This window comes from Pectinophora gossypiella, chromosome Z (genome assembly GCF_024362695.1).
Source record: "Pectinophora gossypiella chromosome Z, ilPecGoss1.1, whole genome shotgun sequence".
Lineage (NCBI taxonomy): Eukaryota > Metazoa > Arthropoda > Insecta > Lepidoptera > Gelechiidae > Pectinophora > Pectinophora gossypiella.
In genome coordinates this window covers 7757297-7776357 of record NC_065433.1, presented here as the reverse complement: position 1 = coordinate 7776357, position 19061 = coordinate 7757297, and the positions used below count along the sequence as shown (strand labels likewise).

General features: G+C 37.7%; 1 protein-coding gene across 1 annotated transcript in view; it reads right to left on the bottom strand.

Annotated features, from left to right (window-relative positions):
- Window positions 1-4554: 4554 nt before the first annotated feature.
- Window positions 4555-19061, bottom strand: part of LOC126380499 (sterol regulatory element-binding protein cleavage-activating protein) — a 28340-nt gene continuing 13833 nt past the window's right edge. Inside the window, exons 9-22 of the mRNA XM_050029941.1 lie at window positions 18552-18708; window positions 17318-17411; window positions 15777-15937; window positions 15513-15589; window positions 15026-15063; window positions 14763-14893; window positions 14254-14635; window positions 13807-14002; window positions 12187-12297; window positions 11692-11801; window positions 11452-11599; window positions 9586-9731; window positions 8839-8959; window positions 4555-8722 (exon numbers count right to left, since the gene is read on the bottom strand). Coding sequence (XP_049885898.1) covers window positions 8589-8722; window positions 8839-8959; window positions 9586-9731; window positions 11452-11599; window positions 11692-11801; window positions 12187-12297; window positions 13807-14002; window positions 14254-14635; window positions 14763-14893; window positions 15026-15063; window positions 15513-15589; window positions 15777-15937; window positions 17318-17411; window positions 18552-18708 — 2006 coding nt within the window. The 3' untranslated portion in view covers window positions 4555-8588. The remainder of the gene's footprint in view (window positions 8723-8838; window positions 8960-9585; window positions 9732-11451; window positions 11600-11691; window positions 11802-12186; window positions 12298-13806; window positions 14003-14253; window positions 14636-14762; window positions 14894-15025; window positions 15064-15512; window positions 15590-15776; window positions 15938-17317; window positions 17412-18551; window positions 18709-19061) is intronic.

The window sequence follows — 19061 nt, the reverse complement described above, 5'->3', positions numbered from 1 at the left end:
TCGTTTTCTTATCCACCGAAAAGGAAAGGGACAAAGATTATTTTTAAAAGGAATGAAAACCCGGGCGAATACAATAGGAGTCTCGCTGGTATGCAACCTGTTTGAAGTGTGCTATCAACTTAAGTCGGGTTACTGGCCAATATATAAATTTGGAAGGATTTTTTTTTTAAATTCCTGCCTTAAATTAACGTGTGTTCCATAAATTTTATGCCTGTCGATTACCCGTCTCTTTAAATTCCTTTTCGGCGGATAAGAAAGTGATAGGTATAACTTAAAATTAGGGGGTGTCTGCAGGAATCGGGGCCAATGTATCCAAGTTACTTTACAAGCTATGGAATATAACTTATAATTTTAGAAATTTAGAAATATTCGTAACAAATAAATACAGTTTTATAAAGTAAGTTTTAGGGTGTGCGTCAAGCTAGCGGCCTCAAAAAAAAAATGGGCACGAAAAAATAATTTGACCATACCAAAAAATAGTACTCTTATTGAAAAAAATAGTACCTGTTGTAAAAAAATTAGTACCATCACGGTTCTGGATTTATAGCCATGTTTTATTGCACTTGCTAGCTTGACGGTGAGCGAAATTTGGCGAGAGTTAACGACAAGGTCTTTCGCTTTGATTTAAACGCCAAAAAATAGTACCGAAATAGTACTCACCCCCTGCAAAATACCGAAAGTAGTACTTCAACGGTTCCAAAGTTATAAAGGCAGTTCTTTGATCCCGCTAGCTTGACGTTTTGAAAATACCTATTATCTGGGGAATGCTTGCATACTTCAGTTTGTAACTAATGTCAATAAACTCGTATGAAATAGTACTCCCTACCATCATAATTTGGACCCGATTCTCTTTGTAGAAATATGTCAAAAAGTCATTATAACCTATGTCATACATTTATCAAGACAAGTACAGTCGCGAACAAAATTATTACACATGGTCAAGAATGTTGTCAGATTTTAGTATTTTTCCCCATTTTTGGGTAAAAATTGGTGAAGTGCCAGGGTTGTCAGATGAAAGTAATATCATTGTTGAAACTTTTTGAGTTATTCTACAAATTGTTTATTAACAAACACTTCGATCCGTAACAAATTCAACATGAAGGTATAAATTATAAAATAAAACAGCAGATTAAAAATGTATTATGATGTATTAAAATCACAGATTGTTTTCGATAAGAACTAGACCCATGCAGCCATTTTCTATTAAAATTAGTGCATATGGGTGTATGCAATAGGAATTTTTTGTAATAGCAGCACTGAAGTGCAAAGAAATGGTAGGGTAGACCTCCAAAATGGCAATACTTACGAATAAATTGTGAGGTTATGTAATTGTCTACGTGACTGTATCAACAACAAATGTATGGCATAGGTTATGATGATTTTTTAACATTTCTACAAAGAGAATTGGATCAAAATTATGATGGTAGGGAGTACTATTTCATACGAGTTTATTGACATTAGTTACATACTGAAGTATGCAAGCGTTCCCCAGATAATAGGTATTTTCAAAACGTCAAGCTAGCGGGATCAAAGAACTGCCTTTATAACTTTGGAACCGTTGAAGTACTACTTTCGGTATTTTGCAGGGGGTGAGTACTATTTCGGTACTATTTTTTGGCGTTTAAATCAAAGCGAAAGACCTTGTCGTTAACTCTCGCCAAATTTCGCTCACCGTCAAGCTAGCAAGTGCAATAAAACATGGCTATAAATCCAGAACCGTGATGGTACTAATTTTTTTACAACAGGTACTATTTTTTTCAATAAGAGTACTATTTTTTGGTATGGTCAAATTATTTTTTCGTGCCCATTTTTTTTTTGAGGCCGCTAGCTTGACGCACACGTTTTAGGGCCGTTTTCATGTTGACGGAATACGTTAGACCGGACAGAAATTGATGGAGAACTAACCCTTTGTAATTTTTATTTGTTGCATTTAAATATTTAGACTGTATTATAACTGTCTGCATTATAATTGTACCTTGCATATAATTATATATAAAAACCAATTTCTGTCCTTTTTAACAAATGAATTCCAAGCATATAAAATAATTATAACAATAGTAATGTGATGCAAATAACGAATATTATGATAAGTAATCGATACTTAGGTACTTTTAAACATTTTTAAATAGACATTATTCATTGTTAATAAAAGAAGAATTGGAAAAATGGTCTCCCGAGTTCTACTGGGAGTCCCAGCCAGTTTATGCAGTTGTTTTTTTTTAATGTTTAAGGACTTACGGCAAGATTTATTGAAATACACCAATCGTCCGTTCTTTGATTTATTTACTCCAATCATTCGTAATAAAATCCTATTACTATAATCGTTAATTAATCGGTGATTTTTCTGTTAACCTCGTTAGAAAATTAAGTTTCAGTTGTACAAGTGGGTATGATATGCAGTCAGTTTAATATTCTCGCAGTTTTATAGGTAATCCGTGGCAAAAAATGTGTTTACGTGAGACTAACACTTTTGTTTATAACAAGGTACTTTTATTTTCTACTGGGGATACCATGAAAGTAATAAGGGCTCTTGCTATAACCCGGACATTTGCTACCGTCTCAACTCGATTTCAAACATCCCTGCCTATTAAGGCAGAACTTTTTCTTACCAACTGTATTACCTTATAAATAAAACAGCGCCACGCCTGTTTCCTCGCCCGCCAAGTGTTATGTAATATTTGTCTATTGCCATCGTACTAACGCGGTTGTAACGCAGAACTGCGTCGAAGCAAAAAAAATATTGCTCCGCGCTTCTTGTGATCATAAGAGGTATTACGTGATGGAAGAGTCTTTGCCTGGGCATTTGGCGATACAAACATCTAAATTTTATCTCACCCGTACATACTACTTTTAGCGAAGGTGTTATACAGTGTAGTTTTGCAATTGCAATACTTGTGATGTGGCTCCCCAAGAAACTGCTACTAATGCTTTTAACATTTACACTTCGATAATTTATTTTACATATTTTTCGTAATATCCAGATAATAGTATCGAATGTTCCATGGTGAAACTCAAAACAATTTGACAACTTCGCTTAGCATAGTTCTTTACTCATTCGTAAAACTTAACTAACAACAATTCGGGACAAGGTATTTTTCTATGTATTTTGATGGATCATAAAAATGATTGTCACGTACCCAGCAGTGAAGGAAAATGTGTCTACACTCAGCGAGATCCCCTGTCTGGGAGACATAAGAGTGATGCAGAGAATTAGATCTGGATTTGTTTTACTGAATTATGCTGAAAACAGAATTTGTTCCGTTAAAAAAACGGAAATACAAAGTTTTCTAACCGACCTCCAGCCAGCGGGATATTTATCAAAGTTAAGTAAAGTCTGATGAAGTAAAAATTGGTAATAACTTTTAGATCTGTATTCTGTTCAACAAAACAAAAAAAAATACTTCTGATATCCTTACTTCAGCTACAATCAAGCTGCAATGAAACCTCCAGTCAGCGGACTTTTTCTCTCAATGACATTCTTTTGTAACTTTTACACTAAATAAAAATTGAACTATTTACGACTATAATTTCACTTAAATTACCTAATCGTACATCTAGTGCTTAATTAAAAAGTATAGAATTTGAAAGATATTGGTGCTAATTCCTGTAAATACCATCTAATTTTATTTTAAGTTATATCTGTCATTTTCTTATCCGCCGAAAAGGAAAGGGACGGGTAATTTACAAGCATAAAATTTATGGAACACACGTCAATTTTAAGCACAAATCTAAACCAACCGTCTAAAAATTTTACATCAGTCAATAATCCGACACATTCATTTACTCATTCTTCCTAAAATTAAGAGCTGTGAATCATCCGTCCCTTTCCTTTTCGACGGATATGAAAATGACGGATATAACTTAAAATAAAATTAGGCGGTGTTTGCAGGAATCGGGGCCATTATGTGGGTAGAATATAAAAAAAAAAACTATGTATCAGGTACAAATTGAAGCTGTTTAGGAGTAAGGTAGTTTATTAGCAATACAAATCCCGTTAGTGATATTGTGTTAATCACATTTGCGTAAAGAACATTTGCATTATTTATTATTATTTTTTATTTTCGTTGTTTGAATAGGTAATTTAAGTGAAATTATAGTCGTAAATAGTTAAATTTTTATTAATTTAGAACACAAGATCTCAATGACAAGAATGTCATTGAGAGAAAAAGTCCGCTGACTGGAGGTTTCATTGCAGCTTGATTGTAGCTGAAGTAAGGATGTCAGAAGTATTTTTTTGTTTTGTTGAACAGAATAAATACAGATCTAAAAGTTAATACCAATTTATACTTCATCAGACTTAACTTTGGTAAATATCCCGCTGGCTGGAGGTCGGTTAGAAAACTTGTATTTCCGTTTTTTTAATGGAACAAATTCTATTTTCAGCATAATTCAGTAGAACAAATCCAGATTTAATTCTCTGCATCACTCTTATGTCTCCCAGACAGGGGATCCCGCTGAGTGTAGACACATTGAAGGAAAACATCGTGAGGAAACCCACATTGCCGAGAAAACGGGATAACGCTAGGGAGATTTCATAAAGTAAAACGGAAAGTGTAATAAAAAAAGTATGTAATTAAATACAGTGTTTCTTTGCCTTTATTTAATGATGGACATTATTCGTTCCCTTAGTAGATTTATATAGTTGTTTAAAGATTATTCATTAATGTTAGTCCAAGTATTTACTATTATTGTATAAATGGCTAGTATAGCTATGTGCGCCTTAGATATTATTAGAAATTGCCATTTTGAATCAGATGGTCAAATTTTGAAAGTAATGCGGACCTGTGTTGAATCTGCCTCGGTGAGAACGAAGGCTTCTGACCCGCTCCTACTTGTGGTGTGCGATTCCGCGGCACCTCGCTGACGACCGATGTCGCCTGGTGTCAAAGCCGTCGTATACATTTAACAGCAGTTTATTAGTGTTGCCACACTGTCGTTAGTTTGACTATTATAGTTAGCCTCGAATATTTTCTATAGTATCGATCATATTAATACGTCAATGCTGTCGATAGCTCGGGTTGTTCGATACTACTGTCATACAGCAATACTATCGATAGTATTGCATTTCAATAACGAATGCACTATTTAGTAGTCTTCAGGTGCGAGTGCGATGTACGTGGCCGACGGCAGCGGCTGCCGAACACGACGGCACTGATGATCAGTATGAAAACTTGCATGTAATCAATCTCAATGTCAAACTATCGATAGTGTGGCAACGCTAATACAACACATGCATAAGATCACGCTAACTTCACACTGAAATAGGCAGATATTACGGATTTCCACTTTTACTTCAGGCTAGTTCGGATTCGGAATCTATGTACGATGGCCAGCGATGACACTACTGGCATAGTAAATATATAAGCACATTTACTGTGCTACATCGGCATTAATTGCCAAATGCAACAGCCGGCATCATCTCCCTCGCGACCCGTGCACTCACTGGCTTCACCCACCGGTGTGTGTATGGGTAATTCCTGTTTACCAGTGTACCCACTGTTATATAGAATAAATAGGTACAATGCTATGTAAAGAGGTTGAAACTGTTGGAATGTAATCCAAGTCTCCTTTGGTCAGTTTTAATAAACAATTGGCTTATCGTACATATTATTTTAATTTTAATATTATCGATTAAAAGAATCGATATTTATTGACGCAGTGGGTACACGGGTAAACAGGACTTACTCATACACCCACTGGAGGGTGAAGCCAGTGGGTGCATGCACGGGTCGCGAGGGCGCATCAACTGACGTATATTGTCAAAATCGGTCTCGCACTTCTGTACACTGATAGTATAGTGCCTTCATGTGTGTCACGATGGTGTGAGAGATGTCTGAATAGTCACGAAATGTGTACGTAATAACTGTACCTATGCTCATGAAAACTGTACCTCAAGCACGCCATCCTGACGTCAGCTTGGCGCGCATAGTCGGATATCGCCCAAACGTGTGGGAACTATATATAGCTACAAACCCACTGACTGACTGACTGACTCACTCACTCACTCACTGACATAATTGTTCTCCCAGAAGGAGCGTCGGGGGATGAAAATGATGTATAGGGGATGTGATCGGGACCACCCGGTGAGTATGGGAAAACTTCCAGATCTTGGAAAACTGCTCCGCATCAGGGAGACACCCTACAGTCTGGCGCAACTATTATACCTGGATCAATTTTTTTTCGCAAAACCTATTCAAATTTTGGTCAAATCCAATCGCCGGTGAAAAATAACCAAAGTGGCGGAAAAACAAGATGGCCGCCATACAAAATTTTATTTTTCTAGAAAATGCGTCGGGGGTAAAAATGATGTGTAAGAGGAATGTGATCGAAACGTCATGTTGAATATGGAAATACTTGTTGATCTTCGAAAACTGCTCCGCATCAGGGAGACACCTTACGGCCTGACTATACTATCGAACCTGGAACTTTTTTGTTTTTACGAAACTTATTTAAATCTTGGTCGAATTTAATGGTCGGTGAAAAAAAAACAATGGCGAAAAAATAAGATGGCCGCCATACAAAGTTTTGTTTTTCCCGAAAATGTCTCGGGTGTAAAAATGATGTATAGGGGTGTGATCGGAACGTCATCTTTGAAAATTGCTCCGCGTCAGGGAGACACCCTACGGCCTGGCAAAACTATAGCACCTAGAACTTTTTGGATTTCACGAGACATATTCGAGTCTTGGTCAAATTCTTTCGCCGGCAAAAAACAAGATGGCCGCCATACAAAGCTTCGAACTAATACGAACCACGCGAAATCTAGTTATGAATATATAGATAAAAATAAATAGAAAAAAAAATATTTTGATTTTATAGATATCAAGTGCGAATATATTTTTTTTTCATTGGCAGTTTTATGAGGTACAGTTTATTGAAGCATGTTTCAGAACATAGTTCCCACACGTTTGGGCGATATCCGACTATGCGCGCCAAGCTGACGTCAGGATGGCGTGCATATTTCACTATCTATTTAATATTGAATTGCTTGAGGTACAGTTTTCATGAGCATAGGTACAGTTTAGTACAGTGCAGGTACAGTTATTACGTAAACATTTCGTGACTATTCAGACATCTCTCACACCATCCTGACACACACGTGCCTTCATAGCTACCGTCGGCAGCGTGCTTCAGAATCACACCTTTGACGGAAACTATATTTTTAACTATTCAACAATAGGTAGGAACAAAGAAAGTATAATACACAGTAAGGATAAACTTAAATCAGATTGTAAAAATATACCTGTGACAGTCGGATTGCGGGTGAATATGTATATAGCACGTTAAGTTATCAACAATATCCTGAGAATAAATATATTATGATATGATCATTTTCTGAAACTACTTTTCGTAATAAATATACGGAAGGCACTCTCGGTCACCGACATATTCTGGTGGCAAAGATGATATTATAATAACAAAAGTAGATTTGACAAGTATCTTTCTTGAATTGCATATATTTTAGAAAATATAAAGTTAATAGGTACTATATACACACATCTTACGAATATGCTACTGAATCAAACCATAATATTTAATGGATTGTAATCCCAAGTATTCTTAAAAACAATAATATTCACAACAATACCATTGTTTCAACCGCAGTGTATTTTATACTAAATAAAATAAGTTAACGAACTAAAAAAGGGTAATTAGCGATCATTTTCATACTAACGGTAACATGGGTATTCGTTTTGAGCTCAGTAGTCAGTTTGCCAGTTGTATAGGCATTAATATTATAGGCATTAATAGTATAGGCATTAATAATTTTGTAGTAGTTCGTCAGAGTCCCTGTATGAATAAGTCGAAATGATTCTCTTTTGCACAATGAGTATGGGTCATTGTGATATAATCCATACAATACCTGAATGGAATCGAGTACAAGTGGGCTGTTTATGATAAATTGATCCAATTATTTTCGCGCAATTGAGACGCCGGCCGTTCAATTCAGCAACGGTGAGATAAATACTACAAATTTACAAGCGTCTTCGATTGTCCAAATATATGTATAATAATAATCAAGAGAATTCAACGTAAATGTTAAAATTTTTAATTGTCAATTATGGCTCAGACTAGAAAATAAAATGAGTAAAAATTTTATAAAAAATACCCCGTTGTAAACTATATTTGCCACAGGTTTATTAATCAATTTTCCGTTAATTCTAATATTATTCTTGTTTTAAACTGATTACTGAAGTCCGTCCGCCTTATTAAATCTCCTCTCTTCAGCTCATCAGTCATCACAGTTCGTCAAATATATCTTTTATTATAATCCCCCTGTTGATTGGGAAGCCAGTAGTAGGACTATTTTATATTATGTATTAATTATATAGCAGCAGTGCATCTTGGAATTAACAAATTTACATTTATTTCAATTAACTGTATTACTGAAATGTTGATCCCTTTACCAGAGCAACAAAATATATAACAAAAACAATCAACAGTGATTTTACGCTTATAAATATAATTTTATGCTTACTATATAACTTTTTTGATGAATAATTTAAGACACAATTAAAGTCTATCGTTTCCAGTCCGTCATAATTAGGAGGCAACGCCTGATTGTGATATAAGTATATTCGGTGTAATGTTTATTCACTCTTCATATCACAGAGCCGCGACACAAGCGGGAAGCGTACGATACGCAATTGGTTCGCGTAGTCGCACACTATTGCGTCTTTCAGAGGCAGTATCTGCCTCACGAAGATGCAGCCGTCCGTCTGTCCTGGAAAGTTAATTTTATATTTATATTTTGCTTTCTTTCCGGTTAACGAATATAAATAAAACGAAATATCCCATTATATGAGTGTCAAAATCAAAGTCTAATAAAGTGGTATTTACCCAGTAGCACCCGTCGAATAACGTCACCGCTGCTGAGGTCGTACACGGTGAGACCACTGCGGTCCCCCATTACCAGCAGCGTGTGTGTCAAAGGCAGCATACGGCTCATGTAGTTCAAGCCCTGTATACAATATGCGAATTAAACAAACTTAAACAAACAACTGACTGCTACTGTTTGCACGAATGTCGTTACCGAAATGTGTCGTTTCAAAAGCTTGCTTGTCTTGTTTCAGTTTGTGGATGTTTTACAATTTTGTGGCAATGGGGATAAAATCTGCCTATTTCTCCCATCAGGTGTCGCTACTGTTGAGTATTCTTATTGACAGTTTTTCATACTATTTGAGTAAACAAACATATTGGTTAAATTTCCACAATAAACCCTATGCGCAGCGTTATTCTCATCCTTCAGACGGGATACACTCCACGTAACTCCACAGTTTATAGCAATTTATCACGAATTTTGGCTGGACAGTATGGAGAACTGTCAAAGTTTAGGAACACTCAACAGTGCTGCCCGTCTACGTTTGAGCTTCTAGTTTTTATTATCCTTATAGTTTCTTTTAAACAGTGATAAAAGTCGGCAATTTACCGTAATTTATATTGTATTTTCATGCCCGCTTTTATCGCTAGACTAGCGAATATTGGTTACTTTTTATTTGATCAAAGTTATCCGTTTTTAATTATAAATTGTAGCTCTATGATTTGTGTAAATGTTATCCCTGATAATGTGTTAATGTCAATACTCACTATGTGTATAGAGTTAAGCATGTGCCCTTGAAAGCGATCCCAAATGCAAAGTCTTTCATCGGCACCGGCAGACACAACATAGGAAGCGGTGTATGCGAGTGACGTGACTGCGCCGTCATGAGCTTGCATACTATATAAACACGCCCCTGTAACATATGTACAATCGTATTTTAAGACATTTGTGTGTGCGTCAAGCTAGCGGCCTCAAAAAAAAAATGGGCACGAAAAAATAATTTGACCATACCAAAAAATAGTACTCTTATTGAAAAAAATAGTACCTGTTGTAAAAAAATTAGTACCATCACGGTTCTGGATTTATAGCCATGTTTTATTGCACTTGCTAGCTTGACGGTGAGCGAAATTTGGCGAGAGTTAACGACAAGGTCTTTCGCTTTGATTTAAACGCCAAAAAATAGTACCGAAATAGTACTCACCCCCTGCAAAATACCGAAAGTAGTACTTCAACGGTTCCAAAGTTATAAAGGCAGTTCTTTGATCCCGCTAGCTTGACGTTTTGAAAATACCTATTATCTGGGGAATGCTTGCATACTTCAGTTTGTAACTAATGTCAATAAACTCGTATGAAATAGTACTCCCTACCATCATAATTTGGACCCGATTCTCTTTGTAGAAATATGTCAAAAAGTCATTATAACCTATGTCATACATTTATCAAGACAAGTACAGTCGCGAACAAAATTATTACACATGGTCAAGAATGTTGTCAGATTTTAGTATTTTTCCCCATTTTTGGGTAAAAATTGGTGAAGTGCCAGGGTTGTCAGATGAAAGTAATATCATTGTTGAAACTTTTTGAGTTATTCTACAAATTGTTTATTAACAAACACTTCGATCCGTAACAAATTCAACATGAAGGTATAAATTATAAAATAAAACAGCAGATTAAAAATGTATTATGATGTATTAAAATCACAGATTGTTTTCGATAAGAACTAGACCCATGCAGCCATTTTCTATTAAAATTAGTGCATATGGGTGTATGCAATAGGAATTTTTTGTAATAGCAGCACTGAAGTGCAAAGAAATGGTAGGGTAGACCTCCAAAATGGCAATACTTACGAATAAATTGTGAGGTTATGTAATTGTCTACGTGACTGTATCAACAACAAATGTATGGCATAGGTTATGATGATTTTTTAACATTTCTACAAAGAGAATTGGATCAAAATTATGATGGTAGGGAGTACTATTTCATACGAGTTTATTGACATTAGTTACATACTGAAGTATGCAAGCGTTCCCCAGATAATAGGTATTTTCAAAACGTCAAGCTAGCGGGATCAAAGAACTGCCTTTATAACTTTGGAACCGTTGAAGTACTACTTTCGGTATTTTGCAGGGGGTGAGTACTATTTCGGTACTATTTTTTGGCGTTTAAATCAAAGCGAAAGACCTTGTCGTTAACTCTCGCCAAATTTCGCTCACCGTCAAGCTAGCAAGTGCAATAAAACATGGCTATAAATCCAGAACCGTGATGGTACTAATTTTTTTACAACAGGTACTATTTTTTTTCAATAAGAGTACTATTTTTTGGTATGGTCAAATTATTTTTTCGTGCCCATTTTTTTTTTGAGGCCGCTAGCTTGACGCACACGACATTTGTATCAATTGAACGAAAACAAAAATTAACCGTTCGCAAGCATGGCAATGCAAATAAATATATTATTTCATTTTTAACAAGCAACTTTTTGTACATTATCTCTATGTTGTCGTATTTTGAAATTGTTTTATTGATGTTTTAGTCGCTTTAATTTAAGGAGGTATTAAATAACAAAACCAATTAATTTGAATTTCATTTTAGTGTTCGGAATGTAATCTGCATGCTTGTCTTGTTAGCTAATTTACCTGTGTGTAGATCCCAGACACATAACAGTCCGTCTTGCGAGCCGCTACCACCGATGGTGGGGTTGGCGTGGTCGATAAAGCAGCTGGTGATGGGTCCACAGTGACCGTGAAGTGTAAATAGAGGGTTTAAATCCGAACTTGAAAATACCTGCCAAAATTAAGACATGTATCAAAAATATAAATTCCAATTAAAGACAGATCTTTTATGAAAAAAAAAAACAGTATAAAAGAAGAGGTTACCTTAAGCACATGGTCCTGTCCACCAGTAAGCACACGGCCACCTTCACAGTGCATTTCCGTGATGGGCTGCTGGTGTGGTCGACATTGCGCGATGCGTGCGCACACTACCTCTGTCAATAAATTTGCGGTCATTACTTATCGTCACTTAAGGCCAAGACACTACATCGGTCTTATTGACTTATTGTTACTCCTAATTTAACTTCGCTTTATTATTTCAGTCCAATGACGGCACATTTTGCTTCTATGCTGGATTGAAGATTATAGAAAGCGTCCAGCTGCTTATCTAGACCGACAGTCTACCTCAGCCGATTTCTATGACATGTCTTGGATGATAAGCAGAATGGAATGGAGAGGCACTTGGCTGTGAAACCTAGAGAGTGAGAGGATTTAAGTCCATAGGCTATCCGAGTCAGTCTGACATGGACATAGGTCTAGAGAGATGCATGAGAGCATCCCCCCATGAAAAAAAAGTCGCAAAACAATATTAGAACGTACCTTCTCCATCGCTTAATTCGGTGTCATAGGAGAAGCTCAACCTGGCCCGACTTTCATCATCCATGCCATGTGCGCTCCGCAGGGAGCCCGCTGATCCAGTTCTTTTGTGAGCTGTAACACGTACAATAATTATTTACAATGACAACACAGCACAAATGTTGTGTTGTGCTAAAACTGTAATGACCGATAAAGTTAAGAGCCTACAAGTATCGCATCACCATGACATACGAAAGAGAGAAACATTGCCGGCTTTATTATAAAATGAAGACTAAATATAAACTAGGTTTAAAATAGTAACACGCGCCACGACAAAAGAACATGTATTTTAAAACTAACGAGGATAAAAACACAATATTGAGTGTTCCTAAATTTTGACAGTTCTCCATACTGGCCCCGATTCGTGCAGACAGCTCTTAATTTTATTTTAAGTCATATCGGTAATTTTCTAATACTCCGAAATAGAGCAGGTCGGGTATTGACAACTGTTAATCTTAAAATAAATTATTAATCCAGGCGAATAAAATCCGGCTGTACGTAACGTAATTCTGGCGGGTTATACAGAACTTCATTAATAAGATTAATTAGTAGATGAATATTGTTGTTTAAAATTAAATAAAATATAATCGAAGTAAGTAAAATGCTATTTGAAAAAAAAAAGCAATAAAACAGAAGGTCGCGTATTTCGAAAACCTTTTGGAATATTCGATTTCAACGTACATACTAAGAAGTCATAATATCGCAAAGCCATAAGACAAGTGTTCTCCCAATTGGGCAACTATGGTCATGGCTGAAAGTTTACGAAGCTTGTGAAATAATAAATTATGACGTCGTGAAGAAATGGTTACAAGTCGAACTTTTTCGACATGTGTGGTCTGCCACCCACACACCGGAGGCACGCACACCTCTGCCTACCCCTACACTGGGGATACATGCGTGATGCTAAACTATGTTATATTTTTGTCGAACGCTGGAAACCTTACCATGAATCGTAAATCACATGATTTGCAACCGCGCCATGATGAAAGTTGCTTAGTCTTCTTAGTCTCACAAACTCATCATCATCATCAGCCGTACGACGCCCACTGCTGGGCATAGGCCTCCCCCAAGGATCTCCACGACGATCGGTCCCGCGCTGCCCGCATCCAGCGGCTTCTCGCGACCTTCACCAGATCGTCGGTCCACCTTGTAGCGGGCCTACCCACTGAGCGTCGTCCGACACGTGGTCGCCATACTGGACCACGTGTCGGACGACGCTCAGCGTTCCCGACCTGAACTGGAGTGGGTGCGACATGGTCGTTGGACATAATTTTTGTCTTTGCCATGTTCGTGCTACGACCCACTCGTTGGGATGCGTTACTGAGATGCTCGAGCATGGTGTTCAGGTCTTCCAGGGTCTCAGCCATTAGGACTATATCATCGGCAAATCGAAAGTACGTCAGGTACTCGCCGTTGATGTTGATGCCAAATCCTTTCCAGTCCAGAAGCTTAAAAATATCCTCCAATGCAGCAGTGAACAGTTTCGGAAACAGCTACGTCCTACGCTGGGCATTAGGTACATACCTCCTCTTAATCAACCGGGGGAGTTGAAAAAAAGCTTGTAATAAAATAAACTGATCTTACTTCGCCGGTGTGCAGTGCTGAATCGCCAGTCGACATGTGCACCGGAGGCGGGGTTGTACGCGTCGACGCGCACCAGTGTGAGGTGTCCGGCGAGCGAGGCTGCGCACACTCGCCGCGCGCCCGCTAATGCGCGCACGTGCGTCACTCCCGCCGCACCCGCGCCGCCCCCGCGGCTCTCCACGCTCCACCACAGGCACTGAACATATTCATACAATATTTGATGTTTCACCACTGGCCGCAAACTGGATGGCGCGAGCAGCCGTCGCTGTCATCCAGTTTGCGTAAACTACTGATTGCGGTACCACTATCAGCTGTGTAAGTTTTAAATACACTATCAAACGTCTATCATAAAGTGATGAAATGAAAGCAAAACACACACTAGTGTCTCTTCAAATTAAATACAAAAAGATGGTATGTAACAAAGTTTAATATTGCTGTAAAACTCACCATCAATTTCCCAGATGTTGCCTCCCAGAACTCGAGTCTACCGTCAGCACAGCCCAATATAACTAAGTCGTTACAAAAGTCCATACACCACACGGGAGATTCTCTTATCGATTTCCCTTTCCAGTTCAAATTAGTCACTGAGTCTTCTCTATCCTCATTCCCACAGTTGCCATTAGTCAGCCTAGGATTACGACTATTTACACTATTCGCATCATCCTCACGAGAGTTTAAATACATAACACTTGTATCACAAACTTCACTGTCCTTAATACTAGTTGCACTTAAATCTTTCCTATTTATATTAAAGTTACTCGAATCCACATTCTCTTTAGCCTCATACAAGTTAAACAAATCTTCGGTTTGATCGTTGCAGTACAGATCTCTGAAACATAATATAAGGTATTTTAGTAAGCTGTTTATAGTTACTATAAAGTTTGTTTTGTTACGAAGTCTAATATAATAAAATATCCTAATGGAGTTTTTCATTGTATTTCACACGTCAAGCTCACCTGTAGTTTCTTGTAAAGTTGTATTTAGTGATATCAGCAGCGGAAAGATGGGGGGGCGAGTCGCGAACAGCGGACCGGAAGCGCAGACCACTAAGGTGGCTGCTCAGACCTTTGCGAAGCCTGGGCACAATCTGAAAATACACATTCATTATGAGTACCCACTACATAATACAGACAGATGCAGTTACAAGTCACGCTAATAATTACAAATAAGTGAATGAAAAGTATTTTTATAGCAATAGAATTAAATATAAATACATCACCTCAGTGGTCTTTGGAACGTGTTCTGGTGTTGGGCGCACTGTAAAAAAGGTATAAAAATTAGACAAGTTATGTGGTGAATTTTTGTGAGATTCTTTTACTACTGAATACATTAGTACTACGTAATAGTGGTGGCGCATTTTTTGTATTATTTTCAAGTGTTGGCTACGATTCGATTGACAAAATATATAATAATACTTCCATTGCGCAGTAACTAATTGACTAACGTTTTATCGCTAAAAATAATTAGATTTCTTCTGTATGAAGAGAATTAAAAGGGATATTTTATTTAATTTCTTTTCACTCCTTTTATTTCCTCCTTTTTACATAAAACCAATGCACCTTTACACTCCGACCCCAATTATCATAGACAACACTTTTTAAATTCGTACCATAAACAACCGAATCCTCATTCATTATCCTTTCACAGTAATCTCTCTTACTTTCTTATCTATCTTACGTAACGATGGAAATGAGCAAAAAACTTACCTTCAATCGTGTCGTATGTCGCGGTTGTTTTCTTGGCATTAAACTTCTCATAGAGATCTTTTTGCAACTTGAAAAATCTGGAACAAATCCATTGATAGTTACTATTTGTACTGTTTAATGCACACGACATTGTGGACATATTGAACTAAACGTAAAATAAACGTTCTAAACTAGTGGCACGTTATAATGACCGTTTTGCCTTATCGTCTTATGTCGCGGGCGGCCGCTAGTATAAAATACATACAATAAGTGTAGAAAACTTACGCGCCACGATCGATGTTGGTGATGATATCACCGTTCTGCGAGTCCCATACTTTGATGTTCCCTTGTAGACAGGAGCTGACCACCTTCTCACCGTCCGTCACCAGACATTCCACTTCCTGGCTGTGACCCGCCACCACCAACGGGACCGCTTCCATTACTAACTGGAACAGTAATAAAAAAATCAAGTTGGTTGTTAATAGTCCCGTTCACAGTAAACGCGCGGCTGCCTCAGCCAGTTGTCAGTTTCCATAGCTCCGCTTTTTCGTCTGCTATAAATACAAATAAAAAAGTGCGCGAATAGGTACTCGGAAAATAATGCACATCGACCTTCGCGGAAAGAGGTTGACGGCAAATCTCAATTCATCAACTGAGTCATGTGACGTGTTGTGTTGAGCGTCGACTGATCGCTGACGCCTCCTGCCCTTATCTCACTCTAGGTGCGGTAGGCACAACATGTATTCCTCTTCCATTCATTTCTGTCAGTCGTCACTTTATCCACATTCATACCCATAACTTTCCTCGTTATATACCTTTCATCCTTCCTCATTACATCTCCATATCATGCCAACCTGTTGCTTTTCAATTTATCACTAACTCTGTTATATAGGGTGTTAGTGATATCGTAACGAAAACTAAGAGGGATGCTTCAGACCATGATTTTGAGTTGATATCAAGTGGAATTTTCCGTCGCAAGAGCATGGAACAGAAAATAATTTGAAAAAACACAAAAATTTTCATTAATTTTCGGACAGGAAATTCCACTTGATATCAGCTCAAGTGGAATTTCCTTTCCATGGTCCGAACCATCCCCCTCAGTATTTGTTACGGTGTCACTGACACCCATACCTACTTGTATGGCCACCTGCATGTACTTGTACGAGGTGTAAGTGACATCGTTACGAATGTTGAGAGGGTTATTCCACTTCTTCTTCTTTGCGAGTCGATGGCGATCGAAAGTAATTTTTTTCTGACCAATAATTGGCCACGCTTACGGCATTGTTAGTGGCTTCGTACAGTATAGATTTGAAAATAATTTAAAAAAACTAAACAAAAATCGTGAATTTTGCGACGGAAAATACCACTTGATATTAACTCAGAATCATGGTCTGAATCATCCCCCTCGGTATTCGTTACGATGTCACTAAAACCCTGTATATTCATTTCTAATCTTGTCCTTTCTGGTCACACCACACATTCATCTTAACATTCGCATCTCTCCCACATGTACTTTTCTTTCACCCATCTCCTTTGTCGCACCAACCAACACTCGGAACCATACAGCACCACAGGTCTTATCATCATCATCAGCCGTATGATGCCCACTGCCGGGCATAAGCCTCCCCCAAGGATCTCCACGACGATCGGTCCCGCGCTGCCCGCATCCAGCGGCTTCCCGCGACTTTCACCAGATCGTGAAGGTAGAGCATTCGACTGCAGGTCTTATGATCGTCTTATAAATCTGCCCTTTGACCGACGCCGAATGGGCGAATAAGCGCTGAGCTTACAATACGTGAAATAATGAAGACAAGTTATCTCCATACCTGCACCGCGGGTTGCTTGGCGATGATCTTCCTATACTCTTCGTCATCATTCCACGACGCGCGCCACTCCGCATAATGTCGTGAGCACACGCACCTGTTACAGAAAAGAGTATGTACACAGGTGTTAGTGACATCGTAACGAAAACTTTGAGGGATGATTCAGACCATAATTGATATCAAGTGGTTTATTTTTTATTGAGCACATTTAAGAACGTTAAAAAAAAGCAGCTACAATGTATGAGAATGACAAATTTTCTTTCAAATCTGTCTGTCTTGCAATCTTTGAGGGCCAATAAGTTCGTTTTTCCCTCGTATTTAAGGGTACTTTTTTTAGGACGCTTCTTAAAGCATTTAGGATGGTTTTCAGCTAGTGGTCCACTTCCTTAGAAAAAGGTATGAAGTAAAATAAAAGATTTATAAAGGAGATAGCGACAAAATAATGATTTCTGAAGTAAGGTAGAAAATGGTGCTAATTCCTGTAAACACCATCTAATTTTAAGTTATATTTGTCATTTTCTTATCTGCCGAAAAGGAAAGGAACGGGTAATCGACAAGCATAAAATTTATAGAACACACGTCAATTTTAAGCACAAATATAAAACAACCATCTAAAAATTATACATTGGCCAATAACCCAACAGAATTATGTTGACAATACACGTCAAACGGTTTGCATACCAGCGAGATACCTTTTTGATTTGCACGGGTTATTCATTCATTCACTCATTCTTCCTAAAATTAAGAGCTGTCATTCATCCGTCCCTTTCTTTTTCGGCGGGTAAGAAAATGACAGGTATAACTTAAAGTAAAATTAGGAGGTGTCTGCAGGAATCGGAGCCATTATTGACAAAGGTACAAAATGGGTCATCTTCCTAGACCGTAAATAATCGCTGAACATACATGGGGCATACACTCTATTTTAATGGAATATGAAATGAAAAACGTAAACAAAGGTAGTAAAATCGTAGAAAGTCCGTATAGTGCCGATGTCAGAAAATTAAATCATATGTACCAGTAAGTTATTATTATTACCCAAATCATCGAATTCGAATAACAAGAAAGTGGGGAAATAGTGGGGGTTGTAGAGTTTCGGAAGCAGTGCACTCGTAAAAGCAGGAAAATTAGGTAGGTCACTTTCTTGATTGATCTAGAAGTTCTGTATCCGGAATGAATCCAGCGGTTTTGTTATCAAACATTTTATAAGCAAGTAATGAAACAAGTTATAAGAGTGTACCTGTAGAGAACCACCATCATGTACGCGATGACAGCGACGCTGATGGTGCAGAGGATTGCCAACAGCAAGATCTCCATGGGAGTTGTGGGGTAGATCGGCAGCTCGGCCGCCTTGCCCCACTGGGGGGCTGCCCCCTTGCTGTCCAACGGCTCGAACTCTGATTGGAAAAGGTACAGAAATATTTAAAAACCAAAATTGTTATATATATATTATATTTAAATTTTCTATATAATAATATTCTCATCTCCAGTCTCATGTATCATGCATAAGGCCCAGCCTTAGCCTATAGTTTGTTATGTAAGGTAATGAATATTAAAAAAATAATAGTTCATTAACCGTCTCCAGAAAAAGAAGGATTTTAATACTTTACATAATTTCATGTCCGTAACCCGTAATGTAGCAGAGCTGTTAAGTATTCTGGACCAACACTTTTAATATGAATTAACCAATGTTATGTATTTTAGCTTCAGATTTGTTAAAGAGTAGCCGTGATTACTCAGTTGGTAGAAC